At 33.8% G+C, this 19,237-nt stretch overlaps 1 protein-coding gene across 1 annotated transcript; it reads right to left on the reverse strand.

The window, feature by feature from the left end:
• Window positions 1–123: 123 nt before the first annotated feature.
• Window positions 124–18,751, reverse strand: LOC149905386 (uncharacterized). Its single transcript, XM_090106128.1, has 7 exons — window positions 18,598–18,751; window positions 17,339–17,394; window positions 3,482–3,626; window positions 3,019–3,155; window positions 1,942–2,086; window positions 929–995; window positions 124–547 (listed from the first exon to the last, which is right to left on the reverse strand). The coding sequence occupies exons 2-7, from the start codon at window positions 17,382–17,384 to the stop codon at window positions 542–544; spliced, it is 546 nt and encodes a 181-aa protein (XP_089962254.1). The 5' UTR covers window positions 17,385–17,394; window positions 18,598–18,751; the 3' UTR covers window positions 124–541.
• Window positions 18,752–19,237: the final 486 nt, after the last annotated feature.

Consider the following 19,237-nt stretch of genomic DNA (forward strand, 5'->3'; position numbering starts at 1 on the left):
TATAAAGATTTATATTAATGTATTTAAGAAATGAAGTATTTAGGTGGTTGATGAATTGTGAAATAAAAGGCTGTCAAATGTTTTTCATTTTTTATTTTATATATTTAATTTTATTTTTATTACCATCATTATTTCATTCACATACACTTCATTAATATCAAATCACAGACATATTTTGACTTTATTTAAATTTATAAATAAATAGGTAATATTTCTAATGTTTAATTACATCATACACATTCGTTTGTTTATGTATTGTTATGTACATATGGCACATATTTGAAGATAATTTTGATTCTAATAAATTTAATATTGGTACATTTTTTATCAAATCGACGTTATTAAAAATTTTAAAGCAACAAACGAAGAAATAAAAGAACTCATAAAATACGTTTTCGAAGAAAGCCTATTCAACAAACATCGCGTTAAACTGTAGCAAAAATATCTAAATCTCCTAAAATCAGTCTTAATATTTATATAGTTTACGGCCGCAGCTGCCTTAAACAAGAAAGCGTTGCTCTCATTGTCCAGATCTTGTTTTTCACAACTGAAACAAAAACATGTAAACTTAATATTTGCTAAGATTTTTTATAAGTAAATAGTTTTGCCTCCAGGCTCGATAATATAACGCGATGATACTGGATATATTTAACATTAATTTAGTATTACGATACCGATTGGTCGAATACTACCCGTATTTCATTACCAGAACGTATTCATGATTCAACACTTAACATAGTTGAGTCAAAAAAATGAGAATATTCGACCACCGAGTTGACACAATCATAGTTTTTAATTTTTATCACTACAAAGTGCTATGTCAACATAATATATTTCAGGAAATGTTGCTCCTAGAGTGATAGTAGGCGATAGGAAGTAATTTATCAATGTCATATTTAATCTATGTATTATAATTTTATGTAGGTACCTCTATTCTAGTTTCGGCTATTATTTCCTCGTTCCGTAAAAGCTCGTGCTTCAGGCCATTCCTCTTCCTGTAAAGAAACAGAATTTATTATTCTAATGAACATTTTGCTATATGACGTTGATAACCAGGGCTTCGTAGTTGGAACAATAATTTTTACCATACTATTTACGTTACTATTGAATTTATTTAATAGTAGGTACCTTCCTACTTCCGGTACTATTTCTAATGCTAATAGATATTTCATATTTTTAAATATAAGATTCAGTTAATTGCAAATTAAACGCGCATAGAATAACAACAACAAATACGAAAAAGTAAATATTTTATAAAAAAGAAAACGATTTACATTTTCATTACTGCAGTAAAGTCACATAAATATGGTAAACTCTTTAATTATTTTAACATATCAACATATCCATTGACTACGATATTTATAGAGATTATCTCTATAATCTATATAATACAGTAATAGCTGGCTAGACTAATAAACTTAATAAATTACGAGTTCATGAGACGTTGCATTCAATCCACTTGACCGCATCCTACGCAGTGGTATCAAGTTTCTTTAGAATGGCTTCATGCTGGGAAGGCTCGGGTTTTTATACCGTAACGTGGATATACTATGCCGTAATTTAATACGTGTGTGTTCCCTTAATTTATGTTTCCCTAGCCTTTGTCCGAAACTTGTGGAATTTCATGTAAAAACATAAATTACTTACGATCACACTTACGACATTCCAAGTTTGCTCTAACTAAGAAGCTCTATGATAGATTTCCTCTTATATTTTTTGCTTTAAAATTGATGTGTAAATAACAAAAATAGGAACTCTAAAATTAGAAATACATACATAATATTATATCTTCCACCAGGGAACGGTAAAATTTCATATAGGTATTATGTAAAACGTGAGAAGAGTGAATTACAATTTCCCACTAAATAATAAATATACCAACTACACTCTACTACGACTCGATACTTCCTTTTTACTATTATCATTAAATTTAATACTCACAAATATATCCGTCTCCACACAATGAGCCCGGTGTAGGCCAGGCACACGATACTGCAAGTGACCAGCACCATGATGCCTGCTGCAGCGCCCACCGGCTCGCCTGTGTAGCGTGCATTTTCGGAGTCCTTGCGAACTGTATGTTCCGCTAAAATTATTGCATAGATAATATATAAGGTGGGGTCACTAGATACTATAGGTAGGTAGATACTATGATGCTAAAACGATTCTTGTTAGAATCACAAGGCATATTTAATTTTTCCGTACCTAGTACTCCAATATCTTACTCGCATTTAAGACTGTTTGACGAATTATAAACGCGTTTTATTTTATTAGTACGTAGTTACTACGTAGATATGTTACTTACCTACATACTTCCGTAAAATTAAGTATCAGTTATAAGATTTTTCTTATCTATTTTTTTATTTACGTATTTTATATAACAAGAACTCAACTGGTATATAATTGTTGTCCTTTAAACATAGGTATTACCAATACCTACAGATTACACGCGTAGATAATGAATCACTGAATACTAGCTTGCTATCGTTTGCAGAAGCAATTATTATAATTAGCACCACGCATTACCTCTAACTACTTACTATTCTGTTTCCAGTGACACATTGATTGAGTTTTTTTTATCTCATTTTTTCCCATTCATTCAATGGTAATTATTCGCAATATACGATTGTGATCCCACGATTAAAAGTGAAAGGTCTTTGTGTTTATAGTTTTGATTTTTAGGACATTACAGTTAGTTACAACCGTTTGATACGTGTTTGTGTATGAGTGTGTGTACCTACGTGTGTTTATTTGTGTAGATTTTTTACAAATCTTCCATCCAATCTCTACAAGCATATTGTATTAGTACCTATGTATAAGAGCCGGTTTTGAGTATTTGAAGTTAAGAACGTCTCAAACCATACTTAAATCACCATAAATGCTGTTTCAATATTTTCTTGTATGTGACAAGCTTTCTCAAACCAATCCTCAATTCAGAAACCTGGCTTTTGTGAATGCCCAGATCAGGATATTTCACTAGACTCTAAATTTAAATACTTAGATATAAACCAAAATTACCTTGTAAGAATTCAGCTTGCGAGTCCGGCGTGAGAGGTACATCCACTTTACCCTCCTCTGCGTCTTCTGGAAACGTTGGAAGGTCCATGTGGTCCGTGTTGTCATCTCTTGAATGTAGCATGTCGAATACTTCCGATCTGTAGGTAATTGGTATTATTGTTAATCGAGGTCGTTATAATTATTAGAATAATCAATTGCTGTACACTTCCGAGTCGAATCAATCATACTTAATAGAACATTTATATTCTAAATATTATGAGACAATACTTTGAGATTTTATCGGGAAAAATCTCTTAATAACTTATTTCTTTTAATTATTTCCTCTAATCACAATTCATAAGTTTTTTGCTCCTTATCACAGCGCTATTGCTAGTTTCGCTTCCGAACGCCAAAAATTTATCAAAAACACTAGTCAAAAACATGCGCAAACATAAATGATAAAAAAATACATAAACAAACATACTTGCTAACTCCATCTTTGTCGTCGACTAGAAGTTTCAGAAGAGTCGCATTTGCTTCTAATGTTTTATACCGACTGTTGTCTTCCACTTCTTTTAAAAGGCTGGGAGGCGTGTTTTGTGTGGTCTGACTATAACATGATTTAAAACCTGAAATTAGAAACAAATCGCCCATAAATTATGACATTATGTATAATTAAACTCTTAAAAGTTAAAAAGTAATGGGATCAGATAAAAAGGTTAAATTGAACATAACAATAAATTAAATCGTTTCCAACACCTAATTGATATTTTATGAGCCCGATATTCTGATTTTGAATCAATTCCCGGTTCGTAGGCGTTTATGGCCTATACAAAACACTATTACACACAAGCTCACAACTTACAAAGAACACGGTAAGGTTTTTGTAACTTGTCTCGTAACTTTTAAAAGACATATTTAACACCTCACGATGTCTATAAAACATTACTTTTATATCAAACCCGTTAACATAAAAGCTCAATTTATCTATCTAATAAGTAATTTCTTTACATGGATATTCAAATTGCTTTCGCAACTGTTTATTGCATAACCTTTGACCCTAGAAAACGCATCGGAAAGTTGTGGAGAGATGCCTACCGTTATCGGTAATAGAGTTAATATTTATTCCAAATAGATAAAGTTTAACTTGGGCTAAGTGGACACTACCACTTAGCTTATCCGAAAGCAAACAATTTTAGTGTCGAAAACGAACAATTAGTGGGTCAGAGTATGTTTAACGGTATACGAATCCAGTACGCTTGAATTATAAGAAAATCATATTTAAGATTATCATCTCGCGATCTGAGTGACTCATTACGCCGAGTTCTCTAGACACTGTAACCTCATAAGTTGAGTGAAAGTAAGATAAATTGACTGGCATTAATGATTTATAGCTGGCTGATTGTACTGAGATTTGTTGTTTTTATTTTTTATTTTTCGTACTGACGCCTGATGTGTTCATTTCGTTCTTTAGTAAAGTTGAATGGTAAATATATTATTTATCAATTAATGGTTAATTGCTGTTTTTTAATGAATATTATTAATTATTATTATACTACCGGTGTCCTAAACCACAGAATGCAAATTGTATTAAACCAGCAATAAATTTATGAACATCATATTTTATTTTTTAAATCTTCGTTTACTCCTAGTTTTTATGAAACTTAGCCTGAAAGAAATACCTGATTGGGCAACTCTATTTAATTCCATAATTTTTCTTTATTTTTATTTAAATTTCTAGATTGCTTATTTACATGTTTACATTTTGAAAAACGTTTCAAGTTTCAATGTGAATATTTTTTTAAGTAAAATTTATTTAGGCACGTTGAGAGTAAAATTTTAAGGCCGCGTTATGGCAATATCTGAGGATATTGCCATCATTGAGTAAGGTGGCGGAAGGCGGTATCTTTGAATCTTGCCAAAGAAGTTTCATTTCTGACACGTGTGCTCGGCACACACGATCTTTTCTATAGTCATAAACCTTTATATCGGAAGCCTTAGTAGACTTATAAAAAATAAACATAATAATATATTATGTGACTGGGGTTTTGACCTACACGTCTTATCCAACATGATTTGTGTTAATTGATCACGCAGCAATTACCAAAGGTTTTTGTATCCGTAATGTTCACTGTCATTAGACTGTCACACTGTACCTATTTCCGTCTGGTGCGTAAACTACAAAGCTCTATAGTTTTTCTGAGTTATGAGGAACACGGAAGGTGATTCATACGGTAATTCTGATAAATAATAATAAATAATCAGGAAATCTACATATTCTTAGACTAGCTGTGCCCGCGACTTCGTCCGCGTGGAATAGTGACTGCATAGTAGTTACTACTTAACACACAATAAAATTATTGAGTAAACACGTCTTGAAACACGTACTATCATATACAACTAAATTATAAGTACTTACACATTATTATAAAGTTAAGAAATAAAATAAATAATAACACAAAAGAACTTAGTAAAATTTATTACTTAACTGAGCTATAAAACTTAGGTACAGAAGAGTTCAAAATTTCCAGGATGTGGTTATTCTCCCGCTCCCATATTCCTTCTACTTTCACAGACTTTCAACTTTTCCCTTTCACCCCTAGTAAATGGCAGAACCGATTTTGATCTAAACCATGTCTAATCATCACTACATAGTATAAAACAAAGTCGCTTTCCCTGTCCCTATGTCCCTGTGTCCCTATGTCCCTTTGTACGCTTAAATCTTTGAAACTACGCAACGGATTTTGATGGGGTTTTTTTTAATAGATAGAGTGATTCAAGAGGAAGGTTTATATGTATAATAACATCCATTAAATAGTGGAAAAGTACTGTTATTTTTTTTGAGGTTTCTAATGTGATGTCGTAAAAAATTACATTTTTTCCGCTTACATTGCAAACGCAGGCTGAACCCTACGAGTTTTATCAAAATAATGTACTAAGTATTATACACATTGAAAAGGTCTACAGAAAAGTCCGCGATGGTATATGTCTATCTCTTATGGATAACCCACAATAACTTTTTTTTTGTCATTTACTTTTTACGACAAATAATGGCTAATTTTCGATGCGATTTTAACCAATACACGTTAATCCTTAACCAATTAAATACCTTGAATACATTGTTCATTTAATATAGATCTATATGGCCCTTTACACCGTATGATTTAAGTGAATATTTTCGAAGATGTTACAGATTTAAAAATTGCGGGACGTATTTTATACCCGTGCGAAGCCGGAGCGGGCCGCTATGTTTTTTTATACAACGTTCACAGTTTTTCTGTAGTGTATTTAGTATCAGCATTGCACCCGTGCGAAGCCGGGGCGGGTCGCTAGTACCTATATATTATGTACATGTCATATCCTTTCGTTTGGTACTCCATTTGGATTATTTATCCCCACTATCACCCCTAAGGTGCCCTTTAAGTAATAAACAGATTAACCAATTTTGATAAAACATGACTAATTGTAATTCACACGTCATTTGATATGCCGCTTGATTATATTATTTGACCACATTCGATTATTCATTCCCACTTTTACCGCTATAAATCAATAAATGGATGAACCGATTTTGATTAAATATGCCTCATCATACTTCTCACGTCAGGTCATGCCCTTTCATTTGATATGCCACTTGGGTATATTATTTGACAACTTTAATTCCCACTTTTATACCTATATCCAATAAATGGATGAACCAATTTTGATAAAATATGTCTTATTGTACTTTACACGTCATGTCTTTCATTAGATACGTCACTTGAGTATATTTGATAAAATTTATTTATTTATTCCCACTATATCAAATAATATCAAATAAATTGATGAACCGATTTTGATATAATTTGAAGAAAGAAAGAAAGAAAAAACGTTTATTTAATGGCACATAGCCTCACACGTACATAATTCAAAGCAATTTATACAATACTTATAATACTTACTTACTACAATATGTACTTAAAAATACACATTGAAGTGTGTAGTCTGTGAAGCATGATGCCATTAAAAGGGGAAATCACTCGGTGAACATCTGTGACGTAAACAAAAAAAAACGTCACAGCACCGATTTTCAGTGAGCCCCGAGAGCAATACTTCGTCATAATATATTTTAATTAAAGAAAAGAAAATAAATACAATATTAATAGTATAATGTAAAATATTAATTATTGTAATTTGACTTGTTATTTCTGACAGGTCGTCTTTTTTCATTTGATATATCACTTGGGTATAACAGACAACATTCGTTTTTTTTCATTCCCACTTTTACCCCTCTATATAATAAATGGATGAACCGATTTTGATTAAACACCTATGCTTCATTATACTTCTGACGTCAGATCATGCTCTTTCATTTGATATGCCACTTAGGTATATTTAACAACTTTTATTGCCACTTTTATCCAATAAATGGATGAACCAATTTTGATAAAATATGTCTTATTGTACTTTACACGTCATGTCTTTCATTAGATACGTCACTTGAGTATATTTGATAAAATTTATTTATTTATTCCCACTATATCAAATAATATCAAATAAATTGATGAACCGATTTTGATATAATTTGACTTGTTATTTCTGACAGGTCGTCTTTTTTCATTTGATATATCACTTGGGTATAACAGACAACATTCGTTTTTTTTCATTCCCACTTTTACCCCTCTATATAATAAATGGATGAACCGATTTTGATTAAACACCTATGCCTCATTATACTTCTGACGTCAGATCATGCTCTTTCATTTGATATGCCACTTAGGTATATTTGACAACTTTTATTGCCACTTTTATCCAATAAATGGATGAACCAATTTTGATAAAATATGTCTTATTGTACTTTACACGTCATGTCTTTCATTAGATACGTCACTTGAGTATATTTGATAAAATTCATTTATTTATTCCCACTTTTACCCCTATATCAAATAAATGGATGAACCGATTTTGATAAAATTTGACTAATTGTTTCTGACATGTCGTCTGTTTTCATTTGATATATCACTTGGGTATAACCTACATTAACAACCTACATTAACAACTAACATTCGTTTTTTTCATTCCCACTTACCCCTATATAATATAATAAACAACTAATGTAACAAAAAAACGCATCTAATTCGTATTACCCGTTAGCGAGCTACGGTGGCACAGACAGTCATGTAAACACACATAGCGGACATAACACCCCTCTTTTTGCGACGGGGGTTAAGAATATAATACCCACGACATAATTTCAAAGACCTTTTATATAGAAAATTTACCTAGAAGTAGCCATAATGCTATTTGTGCAGGTTTTAGACTTATGAGCAAAAATCTAAATAAAGGTCCTTTGACCCGCCCCTACTACCCCCTCAGCATAACCACCCCCCCCCCCACGCTTGGGGACTTTCGTTATGATCATCTGGACATGTCAAGGAATAACTTTAGCGTATAATTTACGTAATAAAGTAATTCATGTATAGAATGCCTTAGCAAATGTTCGCTGTGATTACTTAAATGGTCATAACTTTTTTATTTATGAACCGATTGACATGAAATAAACACTAAATGTTAAATGAAGCTTACCACAATATATTAGTGAAAACCGCATCTAAATCGGATAAGCCGTTTCTGAGATTAGCGTGTTCAAACATACAGACAAACAGACAAACAGACAAAAATTTTTTTAACAACAGTTTTGGGTTTGGGATCGATTTAGTAATAACCCCTGCTAATTTTTTTTTACATATTTTCATTGTACAGACACCACTTTTCTAGAATTTTATTATATGTATTGATGATTGATGATGATATGTCGAAAGTCATGTCTTATTATACGTTGGTCATTATTTCGAAGTTACACTGTAATAAAATAAAATAATAAAACATATAAGTACATAATATTTTTATAATATTTGATTATTAAATTAATCGACTAACTATGCTAGAGTAAACTCTACATGAAAAAATGATGCGGTATTTTAATTGCAAGCAATTAAAAACAAAAATACGTTAATCAACTACATATTTTAATTTAAAGAATTCCAATAATCTGCATTTTATTTAACAAAAAAACCTTGTTTAATAAACGAGTTTAGTGTGGAACAAGTAAGATGGAAAAAAAGAAAATGCATTCGCCAGCTGCCGGACATGGCGTTCGTATCCATGTGTCCGATTACATGCACAGATTATCTCACGACTTATCAGTTTGATACTGCTTTAATTATGTTTTATAGAGCACAAGAACAAGCCGTCTTGTAGACTTCCTATATGCAATTAAATATGATTAATTAACGTCTTAGTTCAACGTAGATAATAAATAGTTTTAACGGTAGAGTTTCAGTTATGTTAAACTTTGTTTTAGTCTTCTTTCAATGTTTATATATAATTCACAGTAGTAAAGATAGTAGGTATACATCTCTGTCTACCTATCTTAATGTGGCATTAATATTAAATATTGAAACAACTAACAATCTTCTTATTCTTTAAAATGTGTGTTTCAAAAGTACCTAGGTACCTATATGCCTGAAGTCCAGAGTTTATACTCAGTTGTTATCGATGACCACATCAAGTAAAAAACATTCCCTTGCAATAAGACGGGGACATGAAGTATCTGTTTGCTGGCGATGTAATCTCCAATGTATTGGAAACCAGTATACCAAGCACATTAGTCACCATCACAGCTTGTTCCTTTACCGCCTAAGAAAATAAAAGCTGCATTTCGAAACCGAATGAAATTCTATCACGTGCTATTGTTCCTTTTACGACATTCGATCATTTGTGGCTAAGCGCATGCAGGCTTGTGGGAATTGCCAACACCCGGTCTAGGGTCGTGCTACATTTTAATTTCAAATCGGGATTCCGTTAACAGCGTATAATGCAGTCACTATAATTAAGAGCGTGCAATTAATTACATATTACGCAAGAGCGAAACATGTGCATTAATTAATTGCAAACAAAAACCACAGATTTAACGCAGGAATGTTGCCTTAATTAGACAAATAATTCGGTGGTTAATTTCATGCTATGTGAATAAAATGTTAATACTAGATAAGAATTCTAACTGTTGGGCTCATTTTAGCAAAGAATATGGACATTAAAAAGTTAAAGAAGTTGTCGCTTACATACTCTTTAACTAATTTTAGAGCTAGCGCGCACGAGCAACTTTGTCTCCGCAACTATTTTGTCTCTCCCATCAATTGTATGGGGAGTTGCGTCGCTACGTGCGCGCACTTTCATACTAGCCCATGGGTGGAGAGACAAAATAGTTGAGGAGACAAAGTTGCTCGTGCGCGCTAGCTCTTAGGAGAGTTCCAAGTACGATGCAAATATCTTTTTCCAAATTACATAACTAATGAATATAAATGTAAAAAAACTGAAGCAGGAAAATGCGAAATAAATTTCTAATTATCACGTTAGTAACAGGACGTTATTCTTGGACGTTCCTAATATTCTTGTAACGAAACGTTAAAAGGAAAAATTCGACGATCTCACTCATAAATCCACGTCCACCGAAGTTCCTGGCTCTGTACGCACAAAATCAGCGAAGTGATTCGAAACCAGTTTGATGCAGTTTATAAAAGCTTTGTATAAATATCGGCATTGAAAGTGCCAAGATTTCTCGTCCGGCCAACTTTTTGAATCTAAGGTTACTGGTTGGTTTATGCATGAGTTAATGGATAATTTACATTTATTAGAGAAAGCAGTTGTTTGTGTCTTTGCACCGCAGGTTATCTTTACACAGAATGTTAAATTAAATCTGTATGAGATGAATTTAAACTGCACTGAATTTGGTATAAAGTATTAAGTGTTTTAGGGCCGATTTTTCAATGCTTGGATAAAACTTATCCGTCCAATAAAGTATTACACGATAATATTAAAATGTCACGTAAACTGTCAAATACGGGCAATTAGAATACGTTTTTAAAATGGTAGTTTTATACATTATTCGACGAATGAGTTTAATCCAAGCATTGAAAAATCGGCCTTTACTGAAATATAATAATTTCATAATATAATACTATATTAGGTATATTTAATCAAAAGCTAGTTAAAAAATCGAGCATTAAAATAAGAGTGAAAGCGAAACCGTGATGCTTTAACATAATTATTTCAGGGTATTAGAAAGTGTAAATATTCACCTTCTATCGTTTAAGAATGAGAAGCGTGATTACCATAGAAACCTATTGACTTCATAAAATGAATTGAATGATTTAGAAACCAATTTCTTAATGTTTATTAAAATCATCGCTGCCGAACTAAAAACTAAGAAAAATCTCAAAGGAAAAATTCTACGATATGAAATTCTTTTGGTCGTCTCTATATCTCTATTTATAAGTCTTTAGTAAGCAAATTACATAGGTAACATAGGTATTAATTGCTACTCACAGTGCTATATATTTTTATAATGTTAGTGTGAAACAATTTAGTAGCCTATATTCAACTAAAATTGTATACTAATTCCCACATAAGAAACGGTACAACACACAACACTGTTATTAACACAACTCTCAAGTTGTTAAAGAATTGAGGGCCACTTGGAGACTCCTGAGTCACGAATGAGCACTTATTTAAGACAAAGAGCCTTGGGAATGTTGCAGATGTTCTCTGCTTTTACTGCAAAGTAAACCTAGAACTATACTTTAATATTCTGACAGTAATAAAAGTGGAAACTATTGAACTATAAAGGACTGCAGAGGGTCCTTTCATGTTTTATTGTTGCATTATGTTAATACAAATGCTGGCAATGTTTAACTGGAATCAAGGAAATTATTGCATTAGCGTCTAGCCACAGCCTAGGAATGCTACTTATAAATAGAATACTTTGCAGTTCATATACGCAAACTCTACATCGCATTATTTGCGTAAACATTATACCTAAATTTCAATTTCATCCAAGCATTAGTGATTAGACGTATTTGTTTGTAGACTTTGACGTTATTATATGCACGATTGTTTAAAAGCTTGGAATTCGTGCCAAAATTTAAAATGGATCAAAAGTTGCTTTGTTGTCTAGACTTCTATTGTCCTTGGAACCTTATACAATTCCATGTTTAAATAACGATTAACGATAAATATCATCAAAAAAAGACGTGTGGCACTCGGGGACTGCCGCGGTCGGCGGTAAAGCTATTGCATGCTATGCCTTCAAGGTACACCTCCGCGCCCGTCGGAGTGGGGAGCGTGAGGTTTTTCGTTACTAAATTTCTGGATTTGGTGCCCGCGCTCAAAGCCCGCGATAGAAGCTATGCAATAGCTTAATTATAAAAGTCATTATTATCAAGTATCAATGCTCTTATCATCTGAACGTTCGCGTTCTAGTAACGGAGCCTCACTAAGCAATATTTACTTTGTGGTCTCACTCGGTAAACTATCCCATATACCACACTCAGTAGGTTTTTAAACTAGTTTAGATAATGCAACATATTTTCCATATCATTATCATAATATGATTTAAGACTTATTTATAATGTAAGATTCCTATTTCCTACTAATATTTTAAGAATGAATCAACATATTATTTAAGTTGGTTTTACTCTCAAATGAGTAATACCACAAATAATACTCTAACAACGTAAGTAATTAGTGACGGTACGACCATGTAACATAGTACAAAACTTAGATTTAATTGAAATTATATTACTTACTCGTTATTCGTTAATTTTATCTGTTCTTTTTAAGCAGAAATACTTAATATTTTGATATATTCTTATTGTAATTTCCATCGCTTTAATAATAAATTATCGGACAGGGAATTTATCATACACTAAACAGTATACTACTTACTTACTTACTTACTTACTTACTCCTCTGGCGCTGAAACCCCAAAGTGGGTCTTGGCCTCTGAGACGAGAACTCTCCATCTTCCCCGGTCCTGAGCGGTCTCTTGCCAATTATTATTGGCTCGTAGCACGCGCAGGTCCGCCTCTACTCGATCGCGCCAGCGATACCTAGGTCGTCCAACCGGCCGTCGGCCCAGGGGTCGCCCCAAGTATGCCCTCTTCAGTCCTCGTTCCTCACCCATTCTTTCTACATGACCGAGCCAACGGAGCCGTTGTGCTTTTATTTCTCCAAGTATATTTGGCTCGGCCATTAGTTTTTCTAGATCGGCATTTGTTCGGACTCTCCAGCTTCCATCCTCTCGTCTGGTGGGACCAAAGATCTTGCGAAGAAGCTTTCTTTCGGTGACTAAAAGCTTGCGTTCTTCAATCTGGGTCAGGGTCCAGGCTTCACACCCATACATAAGTATTGGTCTTATGACCGTTTTGTATATACGCAATTTGGTGTTTTTGCTCAGAAGCCTGGACGCGAGCACCTTATGCAATGCTGCACCACATTTCAGGGTATTTTGGATACGGATATTAATTTCTTCCTCCCTGGAATGTGAGTCAGTTATAGTGCAACCCAGATATCTGAAACTGGCAACTCCTTTGTACGTCGTATCTCCAGCCTGTAGGTCTTGGCGTTGAGCTCGTGTATCTCTATACCGCTTCATGTGGAGATATTCCGTTTTGTTGGCATTGATTTTTAGTCCAACCTTTTCCGCTTCTTCTTTCAAGATATTCGCGGCTTCGCTCACTTCATCGCGGGTTTCACCTAACAATGCGAGGTCATCAGCATACCCAATCACCTTATGCTTTCCATTCAGTGACACTCCCCAATCCAATGCAAGCATTTTACGCAGGATATATTCCAGTACTAAATTGAATAGCACAGGTGACAGGGAATCACCTTGTTTTAATCCGGTGAACACCGCGAAGCCTTCTGTCAGTTCTTTACCTACCCTTACATGCATGCTACTCTCCCCAATAGCCACCTTTATTAGATCCACCAGTTTGATTGGGATACCAAGCTCCTTTAAGATAGCAAAAAGGGCGCCCCTATCAATGCTATCGTATGCCTTCTCGAAGTCCACAAATAGCGCGTGCATGCTCTGAGAATATTCCCACCTCTTTTCCATTATCTGTTTGATAAGGAAAATCTGGTCGATCGTACTTCGGTTCCGACGAAACCCACACTGATAATCGCTGAGAATTCTTTCCGCGTAAGGTTCCAGTCGATCTAGCAGTATGTACGAAAAGATCTTATACGCTGTTGGCAACAGAGCAATCCCGCGGTAGTTGCTACACTTTTTCTTGCTACCCTTCTTGTGGACTGGGCATATTATTCCCGTATTCCAATCTTTCGGCTGTATCTGTTCATCCCATATCTTTCTGAGGACTTCATATAACTTGGATTGCACCACCGCTCCACTTTGCTTCCACACTTCAGAAGGCACGCCGTCAATACCTGGTGCTTTGTTGTTTTTCAGCCGCATAATTGCCTTGTGCACTTCTGCGAATGTGGGAGGAGGTACATCTTCGTAATTGTCATCCTTATCCCTGATGATTTCGGCTTGAGGAGGTGGGCAGTTGAGTAGGCTCTGGAAGTAATCTCGCCATGCCATCTTTATATCCTCGCTGTCGGTGATGAGGTCCCCATTGACGTCCTCCAGTATTTGTGTAGTGGGTTGATAACCTTTTTTTGTGGTTTTCACTTCCTTGTAAAATTTCCTCGATTCACCAGCGCGTATAAAAGTCTCCATATTTTGTATGAGGCCATCGAGATGCTGTCTTTTGGCTCTGCGGATCGCTTTCTTTAGCTGTGAGCCGCATTCCATGTACTTTACGTTCCATTGCCTGTCCTGCTCTGCCAAGATCTTATAATGTCTTTTTTCTACCAATTTGCCTTCACACTCTTGGTTCCACCACTTCCTTCGCTTTTTCCTTTTGACTTTCCCTAAAACTTTAAATCCAATTTCTTTTGTGGTATTCTTTATTTTATCCCATACAATGTCAATGCTTTCCGTAGTATCTAAATCTTTGAATCTATTGCTTAACTCTAATTGAAATGTTTGTTTTATATCCTGTGTTTTTAAATTATCTACATCAATTCTTTCGTCTGCCTTTGGTATGTGTTTTCTTACTGATCTAATTCTAAACTTTAGTTTAATTCCTAACATGTAGTGATCACTGTCACAATCTGCTCCGCGAAAGGTTCTAACATCCTCGATGGTCCTTTTGTGACGCTCATCAATCGCTACGTGATCGATCTGGTTAATGGTGTGTCCATCCGGGGATCGCCAAGTTCCCTTATAAATGTCCTTGTGCGGAAACATAGTGCTTTTGATCACCATAGCTTTGGCTGAAGCAAAACTTATGAGTCTTAACCCATTATCGTTTGAGTTTGCATGTTTGCTATGTAGTCCGATTGTGGGGACATAAATCGTCTCTTTTCCAACTTTGGCATTAAAATCCCCCAGTACTATTTTAATATCGTAGCTCGGTAGTTGGTCGTATAGTAGTTCAAGCTGTTCGTAAAACTGATCCTTGGTTTCGTCTTCCGCTAATTCTGTTGGAGCGTATACGTTTACCAGGGATATATTAGCAAATTGACCTTTGAGGCGTAGTACTGATATTCGGTCGGATATACCATCGTAACGAATGACATTATGGATAAAATCTTTGGCGACTATGAATCCAGTACCGTGTGTATGGTGTCCAGCGTCATTACCGCTATAAAAACAACAACAACAACACAAACAGTATACACGAAAGAAAATTAGCATATAATTTATTTACAAATGGACTAACTCTATCGCATAGACCTTTGCGAAACGTGCAGTCACGTTTGCCAAAGGTAAGTAAAGCCCTAAAGGTCAAACTAAGGTAAATGAGTGAGATTACGATCTTATTCATTCACGGACAGCATAGCAGTGAATCATTATGCTAATACCATTACTACAGACAGTTCGTAAATATGAATAAGGTATTATATAATAACGCTATTTAAGTCTTGTGATTCGCTTATATTAAAAACAAGTCACCAGCTGTGACGAAATGAAAACATATTTGGTATGTAGTTTTATGCAGATTACTATCAGTATTCGCAATTATGTATTTTCAATGGAGCGGACTGTGAATTTAAAATTTTAATACTTTTTAGCGATTACAGCACGACAGGGCGGCGAAAAACAATTTTCCTTTTATAAAGGATTTGTATTCATATCATGTTACACATTTACGTCACAACACTAGGAACTTTACCGTATCGCATCATCGTTCACGATCATTGTTAATTAATTACATTATAATGACATCTTGTGATAAATTCTCAGAAATATAATATGTCGTGGGTGTGATTCATACATAAGTGGCAAGAAGTATTTGGGAGAATACACCGTTGGTTTTATGTAGTTACCTTTTCAAAGTGCGTGAAAAACACAAGCATACATATTATTTTTAAAGAATTTAACTTTTTTTATCTCGATCTTCTGTTTCTACTAGTGGCAATTTGTAAAATGAATTGCGTATTTGCCTAGGTAGTGTTTTAAAATAATAGGCTATGTACCGTACCGACAGTCCGACAATTGTTATAGCAATTACAGGGTTATCAGCCTACCTCTATCAAATGGCTCATTTTAATTTGTTCATTTTCTTGAAAATATCTAGTAGATATGTCTAGTACCCTTGTTTTTATATTTAATATCAAGATCGCAATGTTTTTTAAACCAGTAACTTTAGAAAAACAATTTGATTAGAGTATCTGTGTAAGATATATCAACATAAGACCACGGAAAATTTTAATTTGCGGTCATTGAAATTGTAGGAAAATGTAAAAGGATATTGTTTATCCATCAACTGTAGATAATCAAGGTAAATTATAGCTGGCTTTATGCCTCTATTAATTAGGTTACCAGACCTACAGTGTTGCAAAATGCAATAGGTAGTAGGTATGACATAGATGTTGAAAGAGAATTGTAAATATCTCTATACCTTGATTAAAAGTACCTATTTCGATTGATTGATGTATTTAACTACTACTAAAAAGCTTTATTTATATTTAATAATTTAAATTTTAACATTGTAGTTGTTCACATAGGAAAACTTTGAACTACTTACAGAAAAGACAGAGTGCAACTAATTTGACGGCCTTATCACTTATTGGTGATCTCTTCTAGGCTATCAAGGTTAAAAGCTTTAACTAAATTCTAATAATTATTTTGGTTTCTTTTGTTAGTGGTCATTATACCGTCAGTGTTTTATTTCAAACAGTCTTTTTTCCAACCAGAATCGCAACCGGTTGTAAATTCAATGTAAAACAAATCCAAAGACTTTGATGTTTAGTTTTAACTTGTTATTTTTTGTGGCTAAATATTTATCGTGTTTTGTTGTGACTTATGAGTCGATATGGGTTTTTATACGATTGGCATTATAACTTCGTATTAGATCACGATTGTAGATAAAAAGTACATTCATACAATAGTAATTAAGTATTCTTAGTAAGTATAGGTACCTATAATAATCTATAACGGAAATCTCACCTAATGTAGCGACGATGATCAAACCCATAAAGTGGTACGCTGCCATTATAATGAATCTGCAAAAAAAGCAACATGAAAATATAATATGAACTGTGAGAGGTCAGAGACCAGTCAGTATGTAGGTAATAAGTCAAGGAACCACAGGAACTCGACTTAATGAGCGTCATTTTGTAATTGTTCAATATTTTTTACATCTTTTCTTTAGATGAAGAAAATATAAACATAAAAGATACTTAGTTTGTACAGTTGATATATTTATTAATTTTTAAATGTAAAATCAATTACTAATCAGATACCTCATAAAAAATAATTGTCTTCTGACCCTAACAGGCCTATGAATTGACTGTGGAGTACCAAGGCATCAACAAGACCAAGAAGGTTGGTATAGAATTCTTGCATTGATATGCCTATTTGCAAATAAAAGAATAGAGAATGCAGCTGCTCTATTTCTGAATATCCATACTGGTAGGTCTTGACACCTAGGATCCTGTTTTGCGAATTCTAGCCATAATGCACTAGATAATGCATAATCTACCTTGAATCTGTTATGGAAGTAATGACCCGTACTCGTATAAATTATGCAAATATTTAGATCGGAAACTAGCTTTGATATAACGTTAGTAAATACTCTTTTATTAAATATAAACATTAAACATGCTGTTTTATTACCCTATAAATTGATTTTATAACACAGTGAAGTTTAAATAAGAATAGATAAAACTTGGAATGGGCAATTTAATTTTTATACCGTGCAAGAAGTAAAAATTATTAATTTTGACAATAAAAAGCCAAAATTATTAATAATACCTTACATTTTTTTAATAGCCAAATAGGGTAGAATTACTTGGATTACTTATTACGAATATTTATATGGAAAATAAATTACGCACATCATAGGAAAAAATCGATAAGCGTAATAATTCGAAGCGCTCTATGTAGAGTATTGATAAGGCATGATTTCTTTGCTATTTTACATAGAAGAATAGTAATATAATTATTTCGCTTCTATGTACAACGCGAACACAGTAGGTATATATTTTAATACGTTCACAAGAAAATTCCAAAAAAACATACGTAAGAAGAGTTAATGATACCGTTTAAAAATAAACAAAGAAACTGGACAAAACGAAAGCGAAGAAATTTCAGCGATCGCTAACGATTTTAATTAATTAAGGGATTTCGCGATCCGGTATTTCTTGTTTACCTCAGGAATTTTTAAAGATGCACATTATTTATTAGAAAAGACATATATTACGTACCAATTTAAAGTCAATCCACACAGAAAACACTCGAATTTAGTTAATTACACTGGATTTTAGTCACTACTTCGCGCGAGCGCGCTTCGTGCGTGTACGTCGGCGACTGGTGGGATTCTGGGCTTCGATTGTCTCAAGACTCGTGTCTCGCAATGTTGGTGACCTCACAGAATCAGGAAATCCTGTGGACCATGGATGTGGTATCCCATAGAACACAGCAGTTAGATATAAAAGGCTCTACAGTGGAGGTAACTTGCTTACCGCACGCTGTTGTTATTTGTTAGACATTTTTAGAAGATATACCTACAATATACATACCTATTTATATGATGGGTATATTTTAATTTATGTAATAATGTATTAAGACTTGTTTTATATTAACTAAAAACGTCGGTTTAACAACAAAATTAACTTAAGCCAATCAAGTTTCCTTGTTACTCTACATTTTCTTGTAACGTTGGGAAATCGCATCCCCTCAGCAGTTTTACTATCTATGGGACTCAACTAAATCCCAACGATGGCCATCTTTCGCCTTACACTACTCTCTGTAGTGCTCTAGGGCACTTAAGAATTTAAATTATTAAACGTAGGTGATTACAAAGTTAAGAATTATTTAATTTAATTAATTTTCATAGATGAATAT

This window comes from Colias eurytheme, chromosome 10 (genome assembly GCF_061535395.1).
Source record: "Colias eurytheme isolate Ceu_HAF_F1 chromosome 10, ilColEury1 Martin Lab GWU primary, whole genome shotgun sequence".
NCBI classification, from domain to species: Eukaryota; Metazoa; Arthropoda; class Insecta; order Lepidoptera; family Pieridae; genus Colias; species Colias eurytheme.

Excerpts from the sequence above, each read along its gene's own strand:
- LOC149905386 (XM_090106128.1), bottom strand. The coding sequence starts at position 17,384 with ATGGCAGCGTACCACTTTATGGGTTTGATCATCGTCGCTACATTAG. Across the intron at positions 2,087-3,018 it reads GCAAGCTGAATTCTTACAAG|CGGAACATACAGTTCGCAAG; the intron begins GTAATTTTGGTT and ends CAATAATTTTAG. Across the intron at positions 996-1,941 it reads GTGTGGAGACGGATATATTT|GAAGAGGAATGGCCTGAAGC; the intron begins GTGAGTATTAAA and ends GTTTCTTTACAG.